At 43.7% G+C, this 20,590-nt stretch overlaps 2 protein-coding genes across 4 annotated transcripts in view; one reads left to right on the top strand and one right to left on the bottom strand.

The window, feature by feature from the left end:
• LOC147259122 (ETS domain-containing protein Elk-3-like) lies at positions 1-7,699 on the top strand. 2 transcript variants are annotated; one of them, XM_086209375.1, is made up of 6 exons: positions 3-342; positions 2,899-3,107; positions 3,419-4,225; positions 6,036-6,158; positions 6,926-7,030; positions 7,157-7,699. In XM_086209375.1, the coding sequence occupies exons 2-5, from the start codon at positions 2,901-2,903 to the stop codon at positions 7,022-7,024; spliced, it is 1,236 nt and encodes a 411-aa protein (XP_086065501.1). In that variant the 5' UTR covers positions 3-342; positions 2,899-2,900; the 3' UTR covers positions 7,025-7,030; positions 7,157-7,699. The 2 variants fall into 2 exon arrangements, with proteins under 2 accessions (XP_086065500.1, XP_086065501.1); XM_086209374.1 differs by having other exon boundaries at positions 1-342; positions 2,876-3,107; positions 6,926-7,699.
• A 57-nt stretch (positions 7,700-7,756) lies between these two features.
• Positions 7,757-20,590, bottom strand: part of LOC147259123 (cyclin-dependent kinase 17-like) — a 31,633-nt gene continuing 18,799 nt past the window's right edge. The window contains exons 5-18 of one of the 2 annotated variants that reach the window (XM_086209372.1): positions 15,428-15,553; positions 13,266-13,322; positions 12,994-13,108; positions 12,438-12,532; positions 12,155-12,217; positions 11,559-11,682; positions 11,251-11,371; positions 10,273-10,370; positions 10,010-10,115; positions 9,850-9,900; positions 9,606-9,648; positions 9,326-9,416; positions 9,080-9,157; positions 7,757-8,987 (exon numbers count right to left, since the gene is read on the bottom strand). In XM_086209372.1, coding sequence (XP_086065498.1) covers positions 8,950-8,987; positions 9,080-9,157; positions 9,326-9,416; positions 9,606-9,648; positions 9,850-9,900; positions 10,010-10,115; positions 10,273-10,370; positions 11,251-11,371; positions 11,559-11,682; positions 12,155-12,217; positions 12,438-12,532; positions 12,994-13,108; positions 13,266-13,322; positions 15,428-15,553 — 1,206 coding nt within the window. In that variant the 3' untranslated portion in view covers positions 7,757-8,949. The remainder of the gene's footprint in view (positions 8,988-9,079; positions 9,158-9,325; positions 9,417-9,605; positions 9,649-9,849; positions 9,901-10,009; positions 10,116-10,272; positions 10,371-11,250; positions 11,372-11,558; positions 11,683-12,154; positions 12,218-12,437; positions 12,533-12,993; positions 13,109-13,265; positions 13,323-15,427; positions 15,554-20,590) is intronic. The other variant, XM_086209373.1, reaches the window with a different exon arrangement.

Below are 20,590 nucleotides of genomic sequence, written 5' to 3' on the forward strand. Positions count from 1 at the left end.
CAGTTCATGGGCTGTCGGAGTTTCTGCATCACCATGTGTGCCGACGCTGTGTAGAGGAGGCCGACCGACCGCCGTCCGTCAGCGGGCAGGCAGAGAGAATCAGAGGAGGGGAGGAAAAGTGTGTTTACACAGACGGCAAACCGCCTGGGGAATCGTAGGGGAGAGGAAGTCAGCCGGCTCTGTGTCTGCCTGCTCCAACTTCCTGCTCAGAAAGAGAAAAAGCCCAGGATCCTATTTCAGTCCAGCACAACTGTGGAGAGCAGAAGGAAGCATGGAAAAACAAGGAATCAAGCGAGCTTCACCGTAAAGTTTCACGGAGGGACGAGGAAGAAGAGATCGCAGGTAAAAGAATCTTTGAATGTTCACAGTTGTAGATTCCGGGGGAGCGTTTGTCTGCCGTGAAACTATTTGGATGGATTTAGAAACTTTTGCGTAAGAATAGTGTCGATTTTGATCCGGACACCGTTCTTCCGGTCCGGTCTGAGCTACATTTTGAAAAATGACTCACTGGATCAGAAATGTGATCCAGCCGTCTGTGCGTAACTCCGCAGAAAAAAAGGGGAAAAAAAGAAAGAAAGAAGGCGAACAAAAGAGGAGAAAGGCAGAAACAAGCGCCTGTGTTTAGAGATGCTTTTTTCTTTTTTGGGGCCCTTGTTGAATTTTCCACCGTCTGCGAACAGGAAGAGAGCATATTTAGTCATGGCTAAGTAATGTCTGCACACACCATCTAATCTCATTAGGAGTTTCCGTTCAGCCAACACACTGGACGGCTTTGTGCGCTCAGCGAGACATCCCTGTCCCAGCATCCGCAGCCGGGCTCCTCGTCCCCGGCCCAAATCCCCGCTGATCGTCCTGGAAACACTTCTAGCGTGTCCATTAGAGCGATCTGAGCTGTCAAGTGGGTGTGTTTTACCTCGACGTTGATGTTTTTTCTCTGTGTCACTGCAACGATCGTAAAGCTGCTGTAGGGTTCTGCTGTCTGAGGTTATTTCTAACTTCCTGTTCCTGCGCTATTTGCAGCCTCTCATAAAGGTGAATGTTTATGCGTCTACTGGCCTAATTGTAGACCTGCGAGCTCGGTGGCTCTGCTCTCCCTTGGCAGGCTCGGCTTTGGCTTTGCAACTGGAATCAAGAGTTCAGAGGGGGTTACAGGGTGGAGATGAGGGGGGTCGATTTTATCTTTTGACCTTCTTCCCTCTGGGATTCTAGTGGGAAGTGTGGCAGGACTGGGGAAACGCTCCCCTGCTGTGGGATCCCCTCTCTTGGCCGTTTGTCCTTGGAAGTAGAATAGGAGGAAGTCCTGACTTTGACAGGTTTGTAGTTTCACATGGCAGATAGAAAACTCAGGGGATAGTGTGTGTGTGTGTCGGAAATGACTTCAGCCCCCCCCCCCCCACACACACACACACACCGCCCCCCCATCATGATCTGCATCATTGTTGTATTTCAGCATCACTCAGCCTTCACAGTCACAGATGAGACTCTGATAGTCCATCAGTAGTTTGGCTCCTTAATGTTTAACATTTGCAATCAGGGCTGGACTGATTAGTGGTCTGGTCGATTATCTGAGCCCATGTTCAGCCTTATTATATATTTAGTTTTTCAATTCAACTGCCAGTAAAATAAATTATTTCAAAAATGCGTGACTCTGGCTCTGCAGCACTCTAACACTCTGTGTTATTTTTGTTGACTTTTTAGGAGATTCTGCTGGGAGCTTGCAGTTTTTGTTTAGGATGTAGTAAAGTAGTAACACTGCTCAAAAGTACTTCAGCAAAGTTTCATGTCTGAATTTTGGCACCAAGTTTAAATTTTCATAAAAGTGTACGTCAGCCAACGGTCAGCTTGGTGACTAATAATCTGAAATAACAAAACGCAAGACAAGCCCTCATTCTGATAGCAATTATTCAAACATATTTTTCACTCACAACTGTAAAAACATACACATTTTTCTTACTTCTAACTTTCCAAACTAAATACAAACTGTTGATAATTGTTCATTTCTGATTAAAAATCAGGAATTTGACTGATGTAAATGGGGCTTTGGGCAGGAAGTCTCTTTAGCATGCGGCTGCAGGCTCCAGGCGAGCCATTAAGAGCAACTTCTCATTCATTCTATTTTTTCATGGACTATAAAGTTTTCCATAAATGGTCATTTGATCAATTGTTTTACACTAAAAGAGCCAAAAATAGTGATTGTGCATCTTTAGGGTCAAAAACCAGCAACATCTTCGCCTTGTAGATGCTGAAACCAGCATTTGATCTTGATAATTGATTCAAATGATGAATCATTTATGGGCCCTTTGCCGATTCCGTTGGTTAATTGACGAGTTTCAGCACCACTCTGGCGTTACTCTCCGTCCTCCCAGCTAATGCGAGAGCTCTGAGCAGCAGACAGTAGCTTCGAGGCTGCACATTCCTCTATTAAAGGAATAACCCACCCTGGGCCCGTCATACTTCCTGTGGAGAGAGGGCCAGGTTGAACCGCAGCATATTTCTGGCTTGAGCTGTTGTTCCTCCTTATATGTTTTTTTTTCTCTCTTCCCCTGCTGCTGCTGCTACATTACACTACCCTCTTTAACACACACGGTTCTATTCATCACTGGTCTGCTCGTCTTTACGCCACATGTTACAGCTCAAATTGGTCGTTCCCTCTCTGGTTAGTAGCCGGATTTAGTCTGTAAGGAGTGAAACTGGCAAAACAGCTGCCCTACCTGGTCCCCTTCAGGTTATTCAGTCATAGTAACATCTGGAAGGTAGCGTAGGTAAAGGTTAGCTCCTTTTTTTTTGTCTTCAAATTGGGAAGTTCCTTTTTTTTACGGGAGGAAAGCGACACTGATTTCAGAGATAACACGTGTTGCACGCTCTGCTCCATCAGTCGGCTCTCATGTCCTCCTGCAGCTATGGACAGTGCCATCACCCTGTGGCAGTTCCTGCTGCAGTTGCTGCTGGACCAGAGTCACAAGCACCTGATATGCTGGACGTCCACCGACGGCGAGTTCAAGCTCCTGAAGTCAGAGGAAGTGGCTAAGCTGTGGGGGCTCCGCAAGAACAAAACCAACATGAACTACGACAAGCTGAGCAGAGCCCTGCGCTACTACTACGACAAGGTGAGGGAGCTTCTCTATCTGTCTAATCCCTCTGATGACACGTGCAAGGAGCGTTACACCAGGACAGATTCTCACTGGTTCTTCTTTTTCAGCCAACTGTCTTCCCTCGTAGACATTTCCACTTCCTCATTTTCATCACTCGTTGCTCTGGTTATGACGCAGTGCGCCAGAACAAGTCGACTGACCTCATTACGTCACCACCTTTACTACACTTTATGACTCCTATTCTTTTTTTATTCTCTATTTCGTCATCAGGCTGATGCTGGTGAGGGAGAGTTCTCCTTATCGCTAACAGTGTTTCTGTTTTACAGAACATCATCAAGAAGGTGATCGGCCAGAAGTTTGTCTATAAGTTTGTGTCCTTCCCGGAGATCCTGAAGATGGACCCCCAGACAGTGGAGATGGGCTTGGCCTCTGGAAGGTTTCCCTTCCAGGAAGGAGAGGCCCCTGAGCTGGAGGTAGAGGAGGAGGAGGAAGAGGAAGGAGAGGAGGAGGCGGCCCAGAGGAGAACGCTGGCAGCCCTTGGGGCGCAGCAGTGTCGAAACGACTACCTCCGCTCGGGCCTCTACTCCTCCTTCAGCATCAGCTCCCTGCAGAACCAGCCTGAGCTGCTGCGAGCCCTGCGGGAGCGTCAGGAGGAGCCGCGCTCCGTCATCCGCTTTGGCACCAACGGCAACGACAGGAGCTCCCCTCCCTCAGTCAAACCTGAGTCCTACATGTCCCCCAGATCATCCAAACTCCCTTCTCATTCCAACTCCCCATCCTCCCCCCACACCCAACCTGGCCAAAGCTGGAGCCCTGCAGTCAAGGAGGAGGAGGAGGGGGAGGAGGGGGAGGAGGAGGACTCTGACCAGAGCGCTCAGCCTCTCAACCTCTCCTCTGGGCACAGGGAACGAGCCCTGCAGCCCCCTGAAAAGAGGAGCAGCAGTGGTAGAAGTAGTTCTACTAGTAGTAGTAGTAACCAAGGAGATGGACTCCCTCCAAAAAGCAAAAAACCCAAAGCTCTGGAGATCTCCGCCCCGTCCCTGCTGCTGGCAGGGACTGACATCGGCTCCATCGCCCTCAACAGTCCGGCGCTGCCGTCTGGTTCCCTCACTCCCGCCTTCTTCACTGCACAGGTGAGATCATTTATCAGACTATCAGGCAGCTAAAATTCCCACTGGTCTGACAACTCAGACACGTTACTGTCTGAAATGCGGAATTTCCTGCTTCCTTGTTCCCCTTTTGCAGACGTTCATCAAGTGATCTAGAACGTTTTAATTGTGTTGTTGTTCGATTGCTCCGGGACACATTTGAGGCACGGGAGACTTTTGGCAAATAATATCAGTCACACTTAGTATGATACGCTCCTCATGCACCTGAGAGCTCACCTCCATCTAGTCAGCACATGTTGGCACCTCAGTGTCAAACTTTCACACATTTTTGTGTCCTCTCTTATTTCAGTAATTCGAGTTCAAGTGGAGATGATTGTGTGCCGGTCACAGCTGAACTATAGTGACTCATCAGTTCTTAGAAAGAGAATGACTTTGTGATGCTATCTTTTTCCATTCCTTCTGTGTGGAGCACTGACCAGCCACGAGGAGAGGATGGGATCTATCCAGAAAATGATGTCAGGCTCCCTAAACCTTTCAGAGCAGCCCGGCTTGTGTCGGTGGAAAGACGAAAGTTGTTTACCAGAGAAAAAAAAAATGTATGGAAGAAACAGGGATTTTAGGACCAAATGTGTTTGGTATATTTTACATGGAAGAAGTAATTTGTCGTCAAGAGTTTTGTGACTTCAAGTTAGAAATACTGCTCAAAATCTGACCATGTGCTACAAATTCTAAGCATTGTTAAATTAAAAACCTGATTCCAATTCTTTAGAAATCTGGAGTTAAAATAAGATCAGAATCTTCCACCAACTCAGAAACTCTACTGTACTTCACCACCACTCTTTCATCTGGAACTTCCGTACACACCGAAACTACAGAACAACAAGTTTTTCTCTCATCTCGGGTTGGTTTGGACGGCTCCTCCTCCTCCCTGTCTACTCAAATCACGTTACTAAAGAGAATCGAGAGATGACGCCAGAATCCTGCTCTGATTTGCTATGCAGCCTGACCAGAACATAGCTCTGTGGTAGACCGGCTATTGCCAAATCTCTGCCAGTAGACACATTTCTACCATGTTTACGGTGTGTATCGCCACATCGCCCTTATTTAAAAAGCCTTGACTTGCTGTATCTTTGTTTTTGTTGTTGACGTGACGCGGAGGAGAGCCGTAAACTTGATGGTGGCGACTCAAGAATTAGCTTTAATAACCACGTTCAGTCAGTCACAGTCAAAAGTGTGAGAGTGTCATCTCTGCTGCACCGACTGTGTTTATTAGGGCACAAAAGTGAGATCAGGAGGAACACAAGAGATTAGCAAAAATCTTCTGCAAGTCCAACCTGTGAGAGGGGGAAGAGGCCCTAAGTGATGCCATATGCTCCAATAATTCCATTAATAATGGGAGCAGGGCCGCAACACTGGCTCACTTCTCTGAGGTGACACAGGGGAAAGTGGGGGAAGGGGAGAGAGAGAGAAGACCCAAAGAGAGGAGAGGAGGGGGGGGGAGAAATTGATTTCATATGTTTGCTCTCTAGTTGGCGTTCCAAGTGCTTGAGGACGCCCTCTCGACTACCCCCCCACCCCACCCCACCCCCTCCAATCAACAACAACCCCTACCGTCCTCCACTCCTCCCCACGTCACCCCTGTATTCCAGGGGAGAAACCACAGACTTCCTTCCTGTACCGTCAGTTTGTTTTTCCAAATGTCAATGCACATCCATTTAGCATTTCAGCATGTTTTGCATTAAAAGCTCTCTGTTTCTCTTCGTGTCTTCACTAGTTACTCTTATTTACTCGTTTTTTTGTTTTTACCTCCTATTCCTTCATGGTTTACATTTAGACTCCCTCTGGTTTGCTGCTGGCTCACAGTCCGCTGTTGTCTGGCATCCACTTCTGGAGCAGCCTGAGCCCCGTCGCCCCGCTCAGCCCCGCTCGGCTGCAGGGTCACAGCTCCTTGTTCCAGGTAAGAAACACACAACAGGTGCAGGGCAGGAAGAAAGAGGTACAAAAATAGCAGGAGGATGAGAGCAGGAGGTTTGCTCAAACGATTACTGTTTACTGGAAGTGTTTGAAAGCCGAGGAGGAAGTCTTGAGGCTGTTCAGGGGAAATAAGTGCTGCTGAATAATTCCTGTTCTACTCAGCAGCTGTTAAAACTAGTGAGTGAAGAGAAAGAACCGGAACCCTTTCAAAAATGATTTGGAAGCAACATTTTCTAAAATTTCTAAAATGATTGCCCCTTCTGCAAGTTTTTTCTACTTATCTGATAGAAATATTTGCACGTAAAGCACCAACAGTTGTGATAATAGTCAGGCCTTAGTAAGCAGGTCCAGCAGGGGTGTCCTGTTTCAGCGCTAGTGAGCGGGAGAGGAAATCCTGTGAATACTTCCTGTTTGAGCCCAGGGGAGCCAGTTTGAACAGGGTGGACTGGTTCGAAAGCGGCTCCTCACTTGTGAAAGACACACACACACACACACACAAACACACTTAAACCACACCCCGTCCACAGACATACACTCACACCCGTACCGGATTCTTTGTGCACAAATAGTGTTGACTTCTCCTTCTGTTGCGGAGGTACTGGGGACAGAGACGAAAAGGAAGAGGCACAATGAATAAAAAAACAGGAAACCAGAACAGTGACAATGCTGCAGTTCCTCACCGGAAAGCAGCTTTCATAGAGCCTCCGTTCCCTCCTAGCTAACTCTCAGCCCCTTTCTCTTCCTCCACAGTTCCCCAGCCTAATCAACGGACACATGCCTGTCCCCCTGCCAAACCTGGAAGGAACACCCTCCTCCCTGCTCCTGTCCCCCACCACCCACAAATCCTGATCCAGGGTCTGTGAAAAATCTCCCATCTTCATCTATCTAATGCTGAAAGTTTTCCATCATCTGTATCATCATCAGCGATCTCTCTCTCTGTCTCTTTCTCTCTGGTGTCCGTCTCATCAACGTTGCTTCAAGTTCTCGGAGACAGTATGTGACCTCACTTTTTTGCACTTGAGTTGCTTCAGATTCCAGTGGTTGAAAGCACTTGGTAAAAGCCATATGGCGCGACGTCTGTGAGACGTCCGGCCCGTCGTGATAAAGTACAGCACATTTCCACATGACCCTGTCCACGATGGACAGTAGTGACCTGTAGCTAGCTGCAGAAGACTAGCTAGCCGCTCATCCTGTGCAGAGAGCTTTGTTGTTTTAATCTTGTATAATAAAAAAAAAACAAAAAAAAAACCTCTTTGTCAAACTGGTCGTTTCACATGTGGGTTAATGTATGTATTGTATGCACTATGCTTCTCAGATAGTACCGGCTGTGCCTTATTGTCAGTTTTTCCCCTTTTTCCTAAATCTTTTAATGAAGACAAATTTTCAAATCAATGAAAAACCTTTGTAATACTTGTATTGTTCTTTTTTTATACTGGACGTGGTATACAGTATGTATTCTGTATAATTTTTGTATTGTGAAGAATGTCTTGCCATTTTCAATAAACGGAGCATTGAATGCTTGAATGCGACACCTTCATGTTGAACAGGGGAAGAAACCAAAAACACAGTTTATATCATATCTCTGTTTAAACTTTAGATTTAATTTTCTTTACTCTGGAAAAAAAAAAAACTCATGGGAGGGCATCTGCAATGAAATCCCACACCAACAACAATTATCCACAATAAAGTTAAAGAATATCATACAAAACATCTTGTAACACTGTTAAATAGACTGTGACTCAGGATCGTTTTCATTAGGGGCAGAATGACAGCGAGTGCTCCCTGAACCAGGAGTCTAGTGGCTGTGCGCTTCCTCATACAACATGGCGGGCATGCAACACAATGGCCGAGGCAATCCAGGAAGAAAAAAAAGAAAAGAAAGGACCCATTTTTACAGTTGATGAAGAACGGGAATGACAGAGAGGAGAACGTGTGTGTGATGCAGCAGAAGATTCCAACACTGGGAATTCCCTCGATAGCGGCTTGAGATGGAAATGGATGACAACGCCGTCACTGTAGTTGAACATTTACCCTTTCTGAAAAATTTCCAATAATTTCTGTAATGCCCACTATAGTGACTCTGCTTCGCCTCCCGTGTTTGATCGTTGGTCCCAACAGGGACCACATCATCTTGGAATGATACGCCAGCATCTGACAAGATTGTGATGCGTGTATTCACCGAGCTCGACAGCGCTGCGCTCATGTTAGCCTTCAGTTTTGGTAAAAATCATCAGTTCAATAAAAGCTGGCATCAAACACCTTCAGAGTTAAATGGTCACAAATGGCAGCTATGAACAGCGCCGTGGCAACAGGGACAGAAATTCAAAAGCTTTTTCAGCTGCTACAGCCCTCTGCATGTGTGCCCTAAACACCCACACACCCTGAAGAGCTTCGAGGTGGATTTTAATGTATGAAAATGGAGATAATGACTAAAAATACCACCACTTGGAAAAAAAAAATAAAAATCTATACACATTGCATGTACTCGTTAAAGTGACTGAGCCAGTTAGAATTCTAGACAGTAGTTGGATTTAGCAGCAAATTCTCTTCTCAATAAATATAGATGTACAGTATATAAATGTCTATTCCGGGCCACCTTCAGGCCAAACCTGGGAAGTGGGCGGGGCTCACACTGTGGACAAGTACCCCAAGTGGTTAGGTTGGGGGGTTGGTGATGATGCTCCACACTGGCATCCATCGCAGGTTACTGATCCAGCGGCGAGACTGTACAGCTAGGAGATCCTTTCCAAATAAAAAAATACAGTCCAGAGAATCTAAAACAGCATGCTTTGCCTCCTGCTCTTTCCGTTGCCTGAGGGGGGAGAAAATGCAAAATGCAGACATGAAGATGTTTGGATGAAGTGAAATAAAGAAGCATAGATTCCTCACTGCGTTCCTGCTCACCTGATTCGGGGTAGGATGAGTTCCGGTAGCCGGGATCTCTCTGCAGCTGCACCTCCTTCAGTGTGAATATGGATATGTCTGCCAAAGATACAGATTCAGTCAACTGACATCACACATCTTGCCAGGAGAATAGCGTCTTTGTTACGAGACTGTAACTGATCCACACGATACACTGCAATATCCTTCAACTTGTACCTAGCGGAGACTGCCAAGTCTGCATTACTACACTGCTATTTCATTACTCACTCTCTGGCAGTGTGTGCACACGCGGCCCCAGGCTCCTGAAGTATGGCTGTCTCATTGCTTCATCTGCAGAGATCCTCTTTTTTGACTCGTACTGAAACGTAAAAAAAAAAAAAAGAAAAGAAAAGATGCTCACGGTTAAAGGATGACAAATACAATGGGGTCAGTGGCGTATGTGAGTGAATCGAGATAGACTTCCTTCCAAAGGTCCAAACATCACTGCCAAATGCGTCTCACTGCTTTTTATATCACAGTAATGCCTGACAGATCAAGCAGGACTCACTTTTAGGAATGACATCAGCAGGTCGATGCCATCAGTGTCCAACCTGCAGAGGTGAAAGGAAAAGAGAGCGGGGGGGTCAGTAGAGCCGGGGTGACTCATGGATGCTGGTGAGTGTAAGGAAGGAAACCATGTCAACTATTCCACAGGATTTCCTTACAGGAAGTGACAAAGAGCATACACTCCTAACTAACAAACCAATAAAACTAAGTCACTAAAGCCATTTAAGAAGCTCTTTCTAGTGTACCTGGGTCTGATAAGAAACATTTGTTCATTTCCATCTCCAGTGATTAGAGGGCTAACGAGAGAAGTGAGGAGGATAATGGCAATTGAGGATTTTCTAATGTCTGATTAAAAAAAATACAGCTCATACACAAAACAACAGCGGCTGAATATCAAGTTTTTACCTTGGTGCGTGGTTTATGAGTGGCTGGGTCTTGTACTTTGGGAACTTGTAGGACTTGAACTCGTCTATAGCGGATATTCCAGGCCAGTTGTCTTCTGTGGGAGTGCCTATGAAGGGACACTGAATCTGTCAGAGTCTGGCTTTAGCGCGGCAGCTGGGAAGATTTTTCACGCTGTCACAGGGACTACATGCCAGGGTTAATGCGATTAAATGCTCATATTAATAGGTTTGAGCGCTTCCCTGTCAGCAGGGGGCAGCACTGACCCAGCAGCCTGAAGATGAGGTGCAGCTCGTCCTCCACCGTGGAGCCTGGGAAAAGGGGTCTGCCAGCAGCCATCTCGTAGAATATACAGCCCACACCCCTGGAAGGAGGACACGCACAGGAGGGATCAGAAATGTCAGACTCAAGCTTGAACACCAGTGAAACTCAACAGGTTGTATGTATTATACTACCACTAAAAACAAGAATAACTAGATGATAAAGCTCCTTCAGTCATTCACCAGTAACAGGAAAGATTCTAGACTAAACCACTTAAAAAACAGAATATTACACCCCATCAATCATTTCAAAAACATGTTGAGAACAGGGTTCCTGCAGGCTGTTAAATTTGACCCAAAATGTTACAGCTATGTTGCAATAACTGTTCTGTGTCAGATTAAAAGTGTTCGAGGGAAATGCCTCGGCAGCACAGTAAGTGCTACATTAATAGCCTGTACCAGTTCCCCAAACAATTTCTATGGAAATAAATTGCCGCTGAACTATTAGTCGCTCACTCTGTAGCCCCTGGTGAACTTACTGCAGCACACCCATGCAGCAATGGCATGCCTAGCAACCAGGAGCTTGTGTTTCAAACCTTTAAAGATGGAGGAACCCCATAAAAGGAATCATCCTAACTCCTCCCCGCTTACACTCCTAACTGGTCAGTTACGATCTGTCCGACTAATTTAATATTTTCTTTAAGGACAAAGTGAAATTCCAGGCCTGCTTAGGCATGTTCATTCGCAGCCATACACCACATCACAGTCTCTTTACTCTGGATTAGGACACCTCACCTCATTCTTTCCTTATTTGCTCAACATGAGAAATCAGATAAATAAAAGTGGGTCCAAAAATGAGCCGTTCATGAGAGGAATTCTTTGTATTTGGGTAATGTGTTTGTGTTTAGTTACATGGATACGAGCAGAGAGCAGCCAGGAGTCTGATTAGTGTTGTCATCACCCTGCTGAGAGAGGCCCACTCACCACATGTCTATCTGTGTGGAGTACTCAGAGGAGCCCAGGAGCACGTCAGGGGGCCGATACCAAAGGGTTACCACCTCGTTGGAGTATGTTTTAGTAGGCACCGACTTGGCCCTTGCTAGGCCTGAGGAGTAGAAATATGAGAAACTGATCCAGTTGAATTGCTAAAAGAGTTCATTCACAAGTGAGCTTCATTCCCGAAGGACATTCATAACATTGATTAGAAAAAACTGTCATGACTGCAGCTTAAAAAATGTAATAATGAAAAATTTAACATAATCTGAAGTTTTTGTTTGTTTGTTTGTTTTTACCAAAGTCTGCCAGTTTGAGCTCTCCTCTGTCATTGATAAGGAGATTCTGGGGCTTCAAGTCTCTGTGGAGAACTTTCCGTCTGTGACAGTACGCCAAGCCTCGCAGAATCTGGAACAGAAAAATCTGGGGGAAAAAAAACATACCGTAAATGAGTAATTAAGAAGTGGTAATTTCACTCTACATCGTGGTTCTTAATAAAGATGAGATTGCCAATAGAATATAGGTTGTAGACAATTAATTTCAGATGTTTTCCTAGACCTACCAATGATATAACTAATACAGCATAATCATGATTAACGCAGGTGAGGCTTTATTTGAGCGGCTGTAATCTGCCATGTTGTGCGCCGTTCTCAGTTTGTACGCAGATATTTCTTATATTTTCTCAACCCTAATTCTTGTAAATCTTCTCTGCAAATATATTATAACCAAGTTTAAAAATCCACACAAATAAAAAGAGATTTTTGTTGGATAAACTTTTTCTGCTTTCCACCACCAGGGGTCACACTAACAGTGTTTCTTATGACTACACCATCAACCACAAAATCTTGACAACTGATGAAGTTGGCTGGCCAGCAGGATGCCTGCAGACACTCACCTTGACATTCTGCATGCTCAGGATGTTCCCACAGTCATCCATGTATTGCTTGAGGTCTTTGTCCTAGACGAGAGAGGGGGAGAGGGGTGGGGGGACGTTAGAGGAGTAATAAGACTACAGGCGGCGAAACTGCAACAGTTAGACTGTTATGATGCTTTATGAGCCTCCTCTACTCTGCAGACTCATGAATAATAATGATATAAAACATAATCAGTTCAGCAGCTGTGGACGGAACAACATGTGTGTCATGGAGGAGGCAGGGGAGAGGTTCTGTTGTTCTCACCAGGTACTCAAAGACCAGTGTGAGCGACTTCTCTGTGTGGACGATATCGTGGAGCGTCACGATGTTGGCGTGTTTTAGGTCCTTCAGTAGCGACACTAGAGGGAAAACAGGCGGCAGGTGAAGTAGTGCACTGTAGCGCAGGGATCTCCAAGAGAGAGCAAAATCATATTAAATGGGGGTCCTTGACATGAGAGCGTCTGAGAACTCCTGCTTCAGAGTGTACTGTAATGTTAACAGACCTGGCAAAGAAATCACATTCAACGAATCAACAAAGTCATTAAACACAATGACACTAAAGAACTCTCAGAGAAATAGAAGGCAGCATCATGATCTACATTCTCACTGCAACTGATTTACCAGGACGAAGGAAGGAAACCGGCAGTCTAACACATTTTCTGTTGCTGTTTCCTTAATAAGCACCTGAGTTCATTCTTATCAAAAACATCAAAACAAGCTGAATTACTACACTAAATGCTTGTTTTGTTAAATGTCTAAAACATGCAGAGTGACTAAATTAAGCTTCTTAAGTGAAGCCACTTTAGGTTAACTCCCCTACCTTCCCGAATAGCTGTGCATGGAGCTCCCTCCTCATGCTCCAATCGGATCTCCTTTAGCGCCACAAGGTTGTCCGTCAGTTTACTCCTGCCCTTGAAAACTGTAGCGTAGGTGCCCTGGAGAGCAGAAACAGAAGGAACCAGATAAGGACAGCTACCACAGGTCAAGCCTGTATGGTTAAAATTAAACTGTGTGTTTTATTATTTTTGTGTGAGGACAATAGAACCTGACAGCGCATCTCAAGGACAACCGTGAACACAAACTGTCTCATACCTCCCCCAGTTTGTCCAGTTTTATGTAGGTCTCAAGCTTCCCAAACCCAATCTCTGACTGGAGGACAGAAAAGGACAAACAGCATTAATGAGGGTAGCGTCTTTATTAGCACTGACAAGCTAACAGACACCACAACAAATCCTTATGACGGCCTCATAGCAATGGAAGGGGGGGGGGGGGGTGTAAGGAGGTCACACACCTCCAAAGACCATCATAGCTAATCTCTTGTGACAAATGACAGTTGGCTTCTACAATGTGCTTGGTTATTGGCACAGGAAACATTAAAGCATTTTAATATACAATGGGAATCTCAATTATTTAAAAATTAGTCAGTTTAATTTTCTTCTCTTAAAATTGATCTTTTTTTGCCCACATCCATGAAATATTTCCTGGGATGTTCATGAAAGTGTCGCAGCCACAAGAATCAGCACATGTTTATTGTTTTAATGAAATTCTACATATCATTACCTAACACTTGACTGACATATCTAACAGCTGCTAAGTATGTTGCACACTATTCTACTGGGGAAGATAAGTGAACATACTCTTCCTCTGCTCTGGTTTTGACAACCTCCCACTCAAAGTAAAACCACAAGCCAATTATTCATGTTGCTGACAATAGCAGTACAATGTAAACACATGACGGCGTGTGGCACAGATGAGGTTAGACGGTCTAGGACGAGGCATGAGCTCTCATTGGCTCTCACTTGTTTCTTGCTAGCTGGCCTTTATGTAAAGCAGAACTCTCACAGCAGTCTTATCAGTCTGCAGCCGTTTCTCATGCCTCTCCAGCGTGGGCAGCAGCTACGGTGCATTTACACAAGTACAGTTAGGAGGTTCTGATGCTCAAGTTTGAGGAGAAATATCCCTACGCGTCAACGCTGTCTGCTGTTACTATTAGTTGCCTTGAAGACATTGCTTTCAGCTGCTAACTGTAAATAAAAGTAGGGTAGAATGTAGGAATATAACAGTTACCAATTATATATAAAATTCCTTGTCTAAATTTAACTCTCTTTGAGAAGTAGTAGCCTTTTATTGTAAGTGTACGTTCTTATACTGTATGTTCAGTAAAACCCTGACAACGTTTGATTATCCACTTTGAAAATCGCCCCTCCAAACTACATCCATGGTATCGTACATGTCGGCATTTTATTATTGGGATTCTACAAAGTCAAATAATAGCACTTCGCTGACCTTTTGCAGGCTTTGTCTGACTAATGTTAGATATCAATCAATTCTTTTTCACTAGTTTGAAACAGTAGTTCTCAGAGGGGAGCACACCACAACTTCCTGTGTAGACTACTGTTGTTGAGCAGCAAAGAAATAATGGTTGCTTTGTGTAATGATAGACAGAGATAACTTGGAAGCAGCAGGGTCCCATTTCAGGGCTGATCAATTCTGTGGAACTGGATCGATGCCATCTGAGTCACTTCTGATATGAGAGCAGCTCTACTCCCGAGTCATCAGAGTGTATACATTTTAACAAAACCGTGGTAATTTTGTCACTGTCATTGGGATATGAAAAGTTATAGCATTTCATCTCTAGTGGGATGATATAAGCCTTGATATGTCTGTTAAATGTCACAGAGAGATACAGAATATACAGAGGCAGCTTTTGCTTATATACCTTTAAGTGCATATTGATTCTAAGGAATGCTTGGAAGCCATATTGGACATTGCATCAGTGTGGTGAAGAGCCTTTATTGGTTTAGTCCAAAAGAAACATCAGCTGTTTTTCAGATGAATCTCCAGACAACACACTGTATGTAGTGATGGAGGGGTTTTTCTCTTTATAGCCTCGACCTGCATAAATGTCAAGTTTTAACTAGCCTGAAGTAAAGAACTTAACACACAACTTTTACTTTTATGATTATATTTTTCATTGTGGCTTTTACTCCAGGAAAGACTGTTTCCTTCACAGCAGTTCTCATTGTTGTGACAAATACAGGACAAAAGTAACGAGCATATGATGTTTGGTTTCCACTGACCCTCCTGACAATTGAGTCAGTTGAGACCAGCTGAAGTGCTGCAGTTTAAACCTGAAGTAATCAGCTAAAGAGGAATGTTTTATCTCACAAAAGAAAAGTGATTTTCCGGCTTCATTTATGCTCAATATTTGTTGGACTGATTTCTCTGTGATTTTCTCCTCACGTCCGTCTCACCAGTGATGCTCTACGCGAGCGTCGGCTCAGCGGCTGATCGAAGGGCGGGCTGCTCAGCTGCAACTTTTCCAGGTAACCGTCGGGTATCCGGATGTCAGCCGGCAAGGACAGACGCTTGTTTAGGTCCTGCACACACAGAGACAAGAACAACAGATATGAGAATGTCAACACAGTGATGAACCCTGACAAAAACAGGAGTTTTACTAAACAAACTATAAAAGCTCTGGATAAATATCAGTAGTTGACAAAAACAACATGGCAGCAACCCTGGGTAAACAGGCAGAATTGGTAAGACGCAGCATCAAACCACCTGCTTTAGGCCTCGTTGGTCAACAGTGTGTATCAACGTGTAGCTGCTCGAGTCTTGTGTGCATAACAGCGGCTGCCTGTTGAGCTCTTTCGGGGTAAAGTCTTTCCCAGAGCAACAAAGCACAAAACCATGATCCTAATGACTTGTTATATAAAATCAAACACACATTCACAAATCAAGGTCTGGATTCTTCCCATCATGCATTTCCTCTCTTTGTTAGATTAGTGTTAATCCGGCCTGTTGCTAGTTGCTTTAAATCTACTTTCAAGCCTCTTGTTGCAACACTGGACACTTACTAACACACTTTTCCTCCACCCCTCTGTCATATCAATACATGACCCTTCCAAACATCTACCTCAAGCTCAACGATGAATGTGTAAACAATGATGGCCACCGACTTGTGAACGGCTGAACTGACCCTTCAGCCGTTCATTCAAACAGTGACTCAGCTCTTTGGTTGCCCACGCACAGATTAGACACTCGCACAGTCTCACACGAGCTGATGGTTTTACTACAACTTCAGAAAAGACCAACAGTGCCAAACTAAACGTGACACGAGGAGACTGCATGACGAACAAGTTCTTCAAAATCAACCTTGTCCCAACAAACAAACAAAAACACCCACCCTCCTATCTGCCGGTGAAGATTTGTGGTTTTGTGTGCTTTAAAATTTTCCCTTTATATTTGTCAGTGACCAGTAATTATTTGTCGATTATTTCAGGCAAAGACGTGGTTGTTATTTTGTTCCAGATCATGGAAGATATAAAATAATTAAAAAATAATAATTAAAAAAGTTTTTTATATTATATATTGTATAATATTAATAATGTTGATTTTATTTGTTGTATTTATATTTCAATTCTGTTTTGCTATTGAAACAATTTGTTCATTATTAGAAAAGAGGGAAATCACCTGAAATAAGATACTTTTATATTCTTCAATAACAAGGGAATTCAAGCTGACACCTCAAATTTATAATCGGTAAGAGAAAGTTTTTTTTTTTTTTTAAAGGAGGATTACAGTACAGTTATGGTGTCACGTAACAATAAACAGTCTGAATGTTGCATCGCCATGTTTGGTTTTGAATCCGCCATCCTAAAGCAAATCTGTCAAAAATGATCTTTGGAGTCTGGATGCTTCGTAATGTGCAGCAGTTCAGAAATGAATTTCAGCTCTAAGCTCTTCAGTGCTTCGCGAACCAACAGTGGTATTTTAAAATCAATTATTTGAGCCAGAAAGCCGGAGCAAAGATCTGAGAACTGAGGTCAGGCTCTGTTCTCAGATGTTTTTGCTAAATCCAGCAGAGACATAGAGTCTTTAGTTTCTGATATGTTCTTAAAGAGATAAGAAGCTTTTTTTTTTTTAGGTTTGAAATCACAAGGTTTCTGCCTTGATTTGCGGTTTTGAAACATTAGCACCTGAAAGTTAATCATTGCATGTTTGTTCCTAAAATCAGAGAAATAGAAAATATCTGGATTTGGCAAACAATCTGAAGATGTTAACTTGGGGTTCTGGAAATAATGATTCAGTAATACTGTGACATCCTACAGACATGGCGTGGCCAAATTTGTTCTCTTAATGGGCGAGAACTCAAACTACTTGGTGGGTCATGGGCCAAAAGCAAACATATACTTTGTTGCCAAAATTCCTTGCCTGGGTACTACTGTCCCTGGAGCCTCATCAGTTTTTTTCGTAGTTCACTTGTCACCAAATGAACAAAGCATCACTCTGACGGTTGTCCACGTGTTAACAGTCATTTACAGCATACCTTTTCAAATTATTCAACTTTTTTCTATAATTACACCTGTTAATATGTCAACTTTGGGAAGCCCTGGACCAAACAATTACCTCACTGACTGAAAAAGAAAAACCCAGGCAGCTTCATATTTTCAAAGAGGCTTTGAGCCTGACATTGCTATACCACGTGGTCCAGCGTTAGGTTGGTGTAAATAGAGTCACATCAATAACCTGCTCCTCTGAGTCGCTGTATCAGTATTTTGGAATGACAAATATCCCATTTTGACGCTGGGCCATGAGTTGTTGTTTGGCCCCATCCATCACCTGACCTTTGCACCCCCAACCCCCACCAGTTGTCCAATCAGCCCATCCTAATCTGTTACAACAGGGGCCCATCTGGCCCGTATTACACTAATCCTTGTGATGTAATTCCAAAACAGCCCTGACTTCCCCACCAGCGAGAGAAGGACAATCTACTACCTGACCACAGACGGAGGGATTTCCTCACTCTTGTTCCAACTACACCCCCCACCCACCCACTTCTCTTCTTCTACTATCCCTCTGAGTTTGACAGCAGCACAAAGAAAAGAGGCTCACAGTGACTTGGCTGTGTGATCACTTCATCACCAACATGCCTGCGGTCAATCACGCTGCTTATACCAGTAAACAATGACTGTTTGTTGGTCCATGAAAATGGTTATAACCAAGCATGTGTGAAAAAGACTGTTGTGAAATACATGCAGAAAGTGTCGGGTGCACGGCTTGCGCACACTCTTTATACACAGCAAGAGGTGATGTGTCATGTCTCTGTGTGTGAGGAGCCCGAAATGGTGTAAGCTGCTTAATGTTGCGTTCAGGTTTTTTTAACCCCCGCCAGGTCCAGTGTTTTCAGTCTGTGTGTGTGTGTGTGTGTGTGTGTGTGTGTGTGTGCGCACGCATGTGTGTGTGTTCCGCTTGGAAATCAACGGAGGACTTGAAATCAAACCAACCCATAAACACTGTCAGAGGGGAGGAAGTGTTTTCTTCAATCACCAGACTTTTGTTCCCATGATCACCCAGTAGGTGCTGTGCAACATGTGGTTCAGTGGCAAGATGTCAACAACTCAACAGCCCCACACACACACACACACACACATGCAGACGCATACACACATGCAATCACACAAAGAAAGCATTTACCAACATTTCGTGTAACAGTTGATTCTTTGTTTTTCTTTTTGACATTAATTAGTTTGGGTTAATTTGATATTTTGTTCAACACTACAGCATTTGAAAAGCTGTTTTAATTGTTTTTTAATTTTCAGTTTACTGTGTACGGTATGTACTGTAAGCATGTGTCTGAAGAGCAATACTGAGTTTTAGATCCAAGCACCAATCTTAGATCATAGTCCTTACTTTCTAACACAGAAAATTCAGTTGGCGTGTTACAGGAGCAGTGTGCAGGATTAGGAGAATCTACTGGCAGGAAACGAATAAAGTAAGTTTTTATTGGTGTATAATGACCTGAAACTACAAATTGGGATGAGTTCAGTTAAGATGAGGTCAAATTTTCTCCTCAGATCAGTTTTGCATCCCCAGTGTTTCCACAGTAGTCAAGAATGGACAAACCAGTTGGTTGCCATTAAATCCTTCACACCAGTCCTTTAACTCTTAGGGTAAGGTAACAGTCAGAACTGTACTCAGGGCTGGGTTTGGATTCAGGTGATGGTCCTGGGCTGAGAAAGCATCATGTCAGTGAGTGTCCCCATCTAGGACAGAGGTGAGTGGCCACTCCAGTGGAACCAGCTCTCTTCAAAGCATCTTAAAGACTCCTAATGGGATTGTGGGACGTTCATGACACTTCACATCACTTAAGTTGTATTTTCAATCTGTTTCCTGGATGTTTAACTTACATCTTCAACACAATGAAAACAATTTCATTGAAGGATCTGAATGAGACGAAAGGACCCGAAAAGCAGAAGTTCAAAATCAAGAACTATAAATGAATCTATTTCCTAAATACTTAGTTTTGCATTTCAATTAATTACTTTTTGTATTATGCACAAAAGAGATCTCGGTAAAATGCTGTCGGATCCTCGTGACATTTCACTTTCCCTGTTACAATGCAACTCAGTTGAACTGACTCACGTGAGTTATACACTTACTCCCTCCAATCCCATTAGAAGCCGTTAAGATGGATTGAAGTGGCTTTGTTGTTGAGAAAGCGATAAGTAAATTCACACTCACTCGAGTCAGTTTAAAATCCTCGAGTACAATCGAAACTTCATTATCAGTGTCTGATAGATCTGGTCTGCTTTGTTTGACAACTACAATAAAGCTGTAGAAGTGGGATGCTCTTCACATTCAAGCTTTAATTATTGATCCAGAAGAGAAGAATGTCATACAGCCGTCTACATGGGAAAAAAAATGAATAAGTGTGAGCAGCTACAACACTCAGATGAACTATTTCACAAAACTGGATTGCAAGTGTACTGGTGTTTTTGTTTTTAACTCAAATCTAAGTGTTTGTGGATTACTGACCATATGACTGGATAAGGAAGATGTGGATTATACAAGACGATGTGCTTGAGAGTTTGTAAACTGATGTTTTGGATGTTTTTTCTATTGTTTGTTGTTGGTCTCCATGAGCTTCAAGCAAAAATCTGTGATTGCTGTCTTCTGAATTCTGGAGTCACCAGGAAGTCATTCAACGCAAAATGTCTGTGAGTTCAAGACACCTAACAGGGAGTCACTGAACAAAACAAAAAAGACACTTTTTGGATATGAAAAATCCTACAGCAAGCCCTGCGATGCCTGCTCTGAGATAAAATCTTTGCACACAACAAGAAAGGAATAATAATCACAGCAAGAAAACTTTCCATAATGTGTTGACATTACGCAATCAGAGGAATGTCAAAATCAGGTTACTCATGACTGTGTGTGCGTGTGCGTGTGTGTGTGTGTAAGCAAAGGACAGATAATAAAGAATCTGGTGGGCAGAGAAACTGTGAAAACCATTTTAAAACAGATTTCAAATGTAAATACAGAGGAACAGGATGATGCAGTGTGTGTGTGTGTGTGTGTGTGTGTGTGTGTGTGTGTGTGTGTATGCGCGCGCACGTGTGTGTGTGGGTCCT

Source organism: Aulostomus chinensis, chromosome 7 (genome assembly GCF_037954235.1).
Source record: "Aulostomus chinensis isolate RoL2024-O1b breed Wild chromosome 7, RoL_Achi_v1.0, whole genome shotgun sequence".
In the NCBI taxonomy this organism is placed as follows: Eukaryota; Metazoa; Chordata; class Actinopteri; order Syngnathiformes; family Aulostomidae; genus Aulostomus; species Aulostomus chinensis.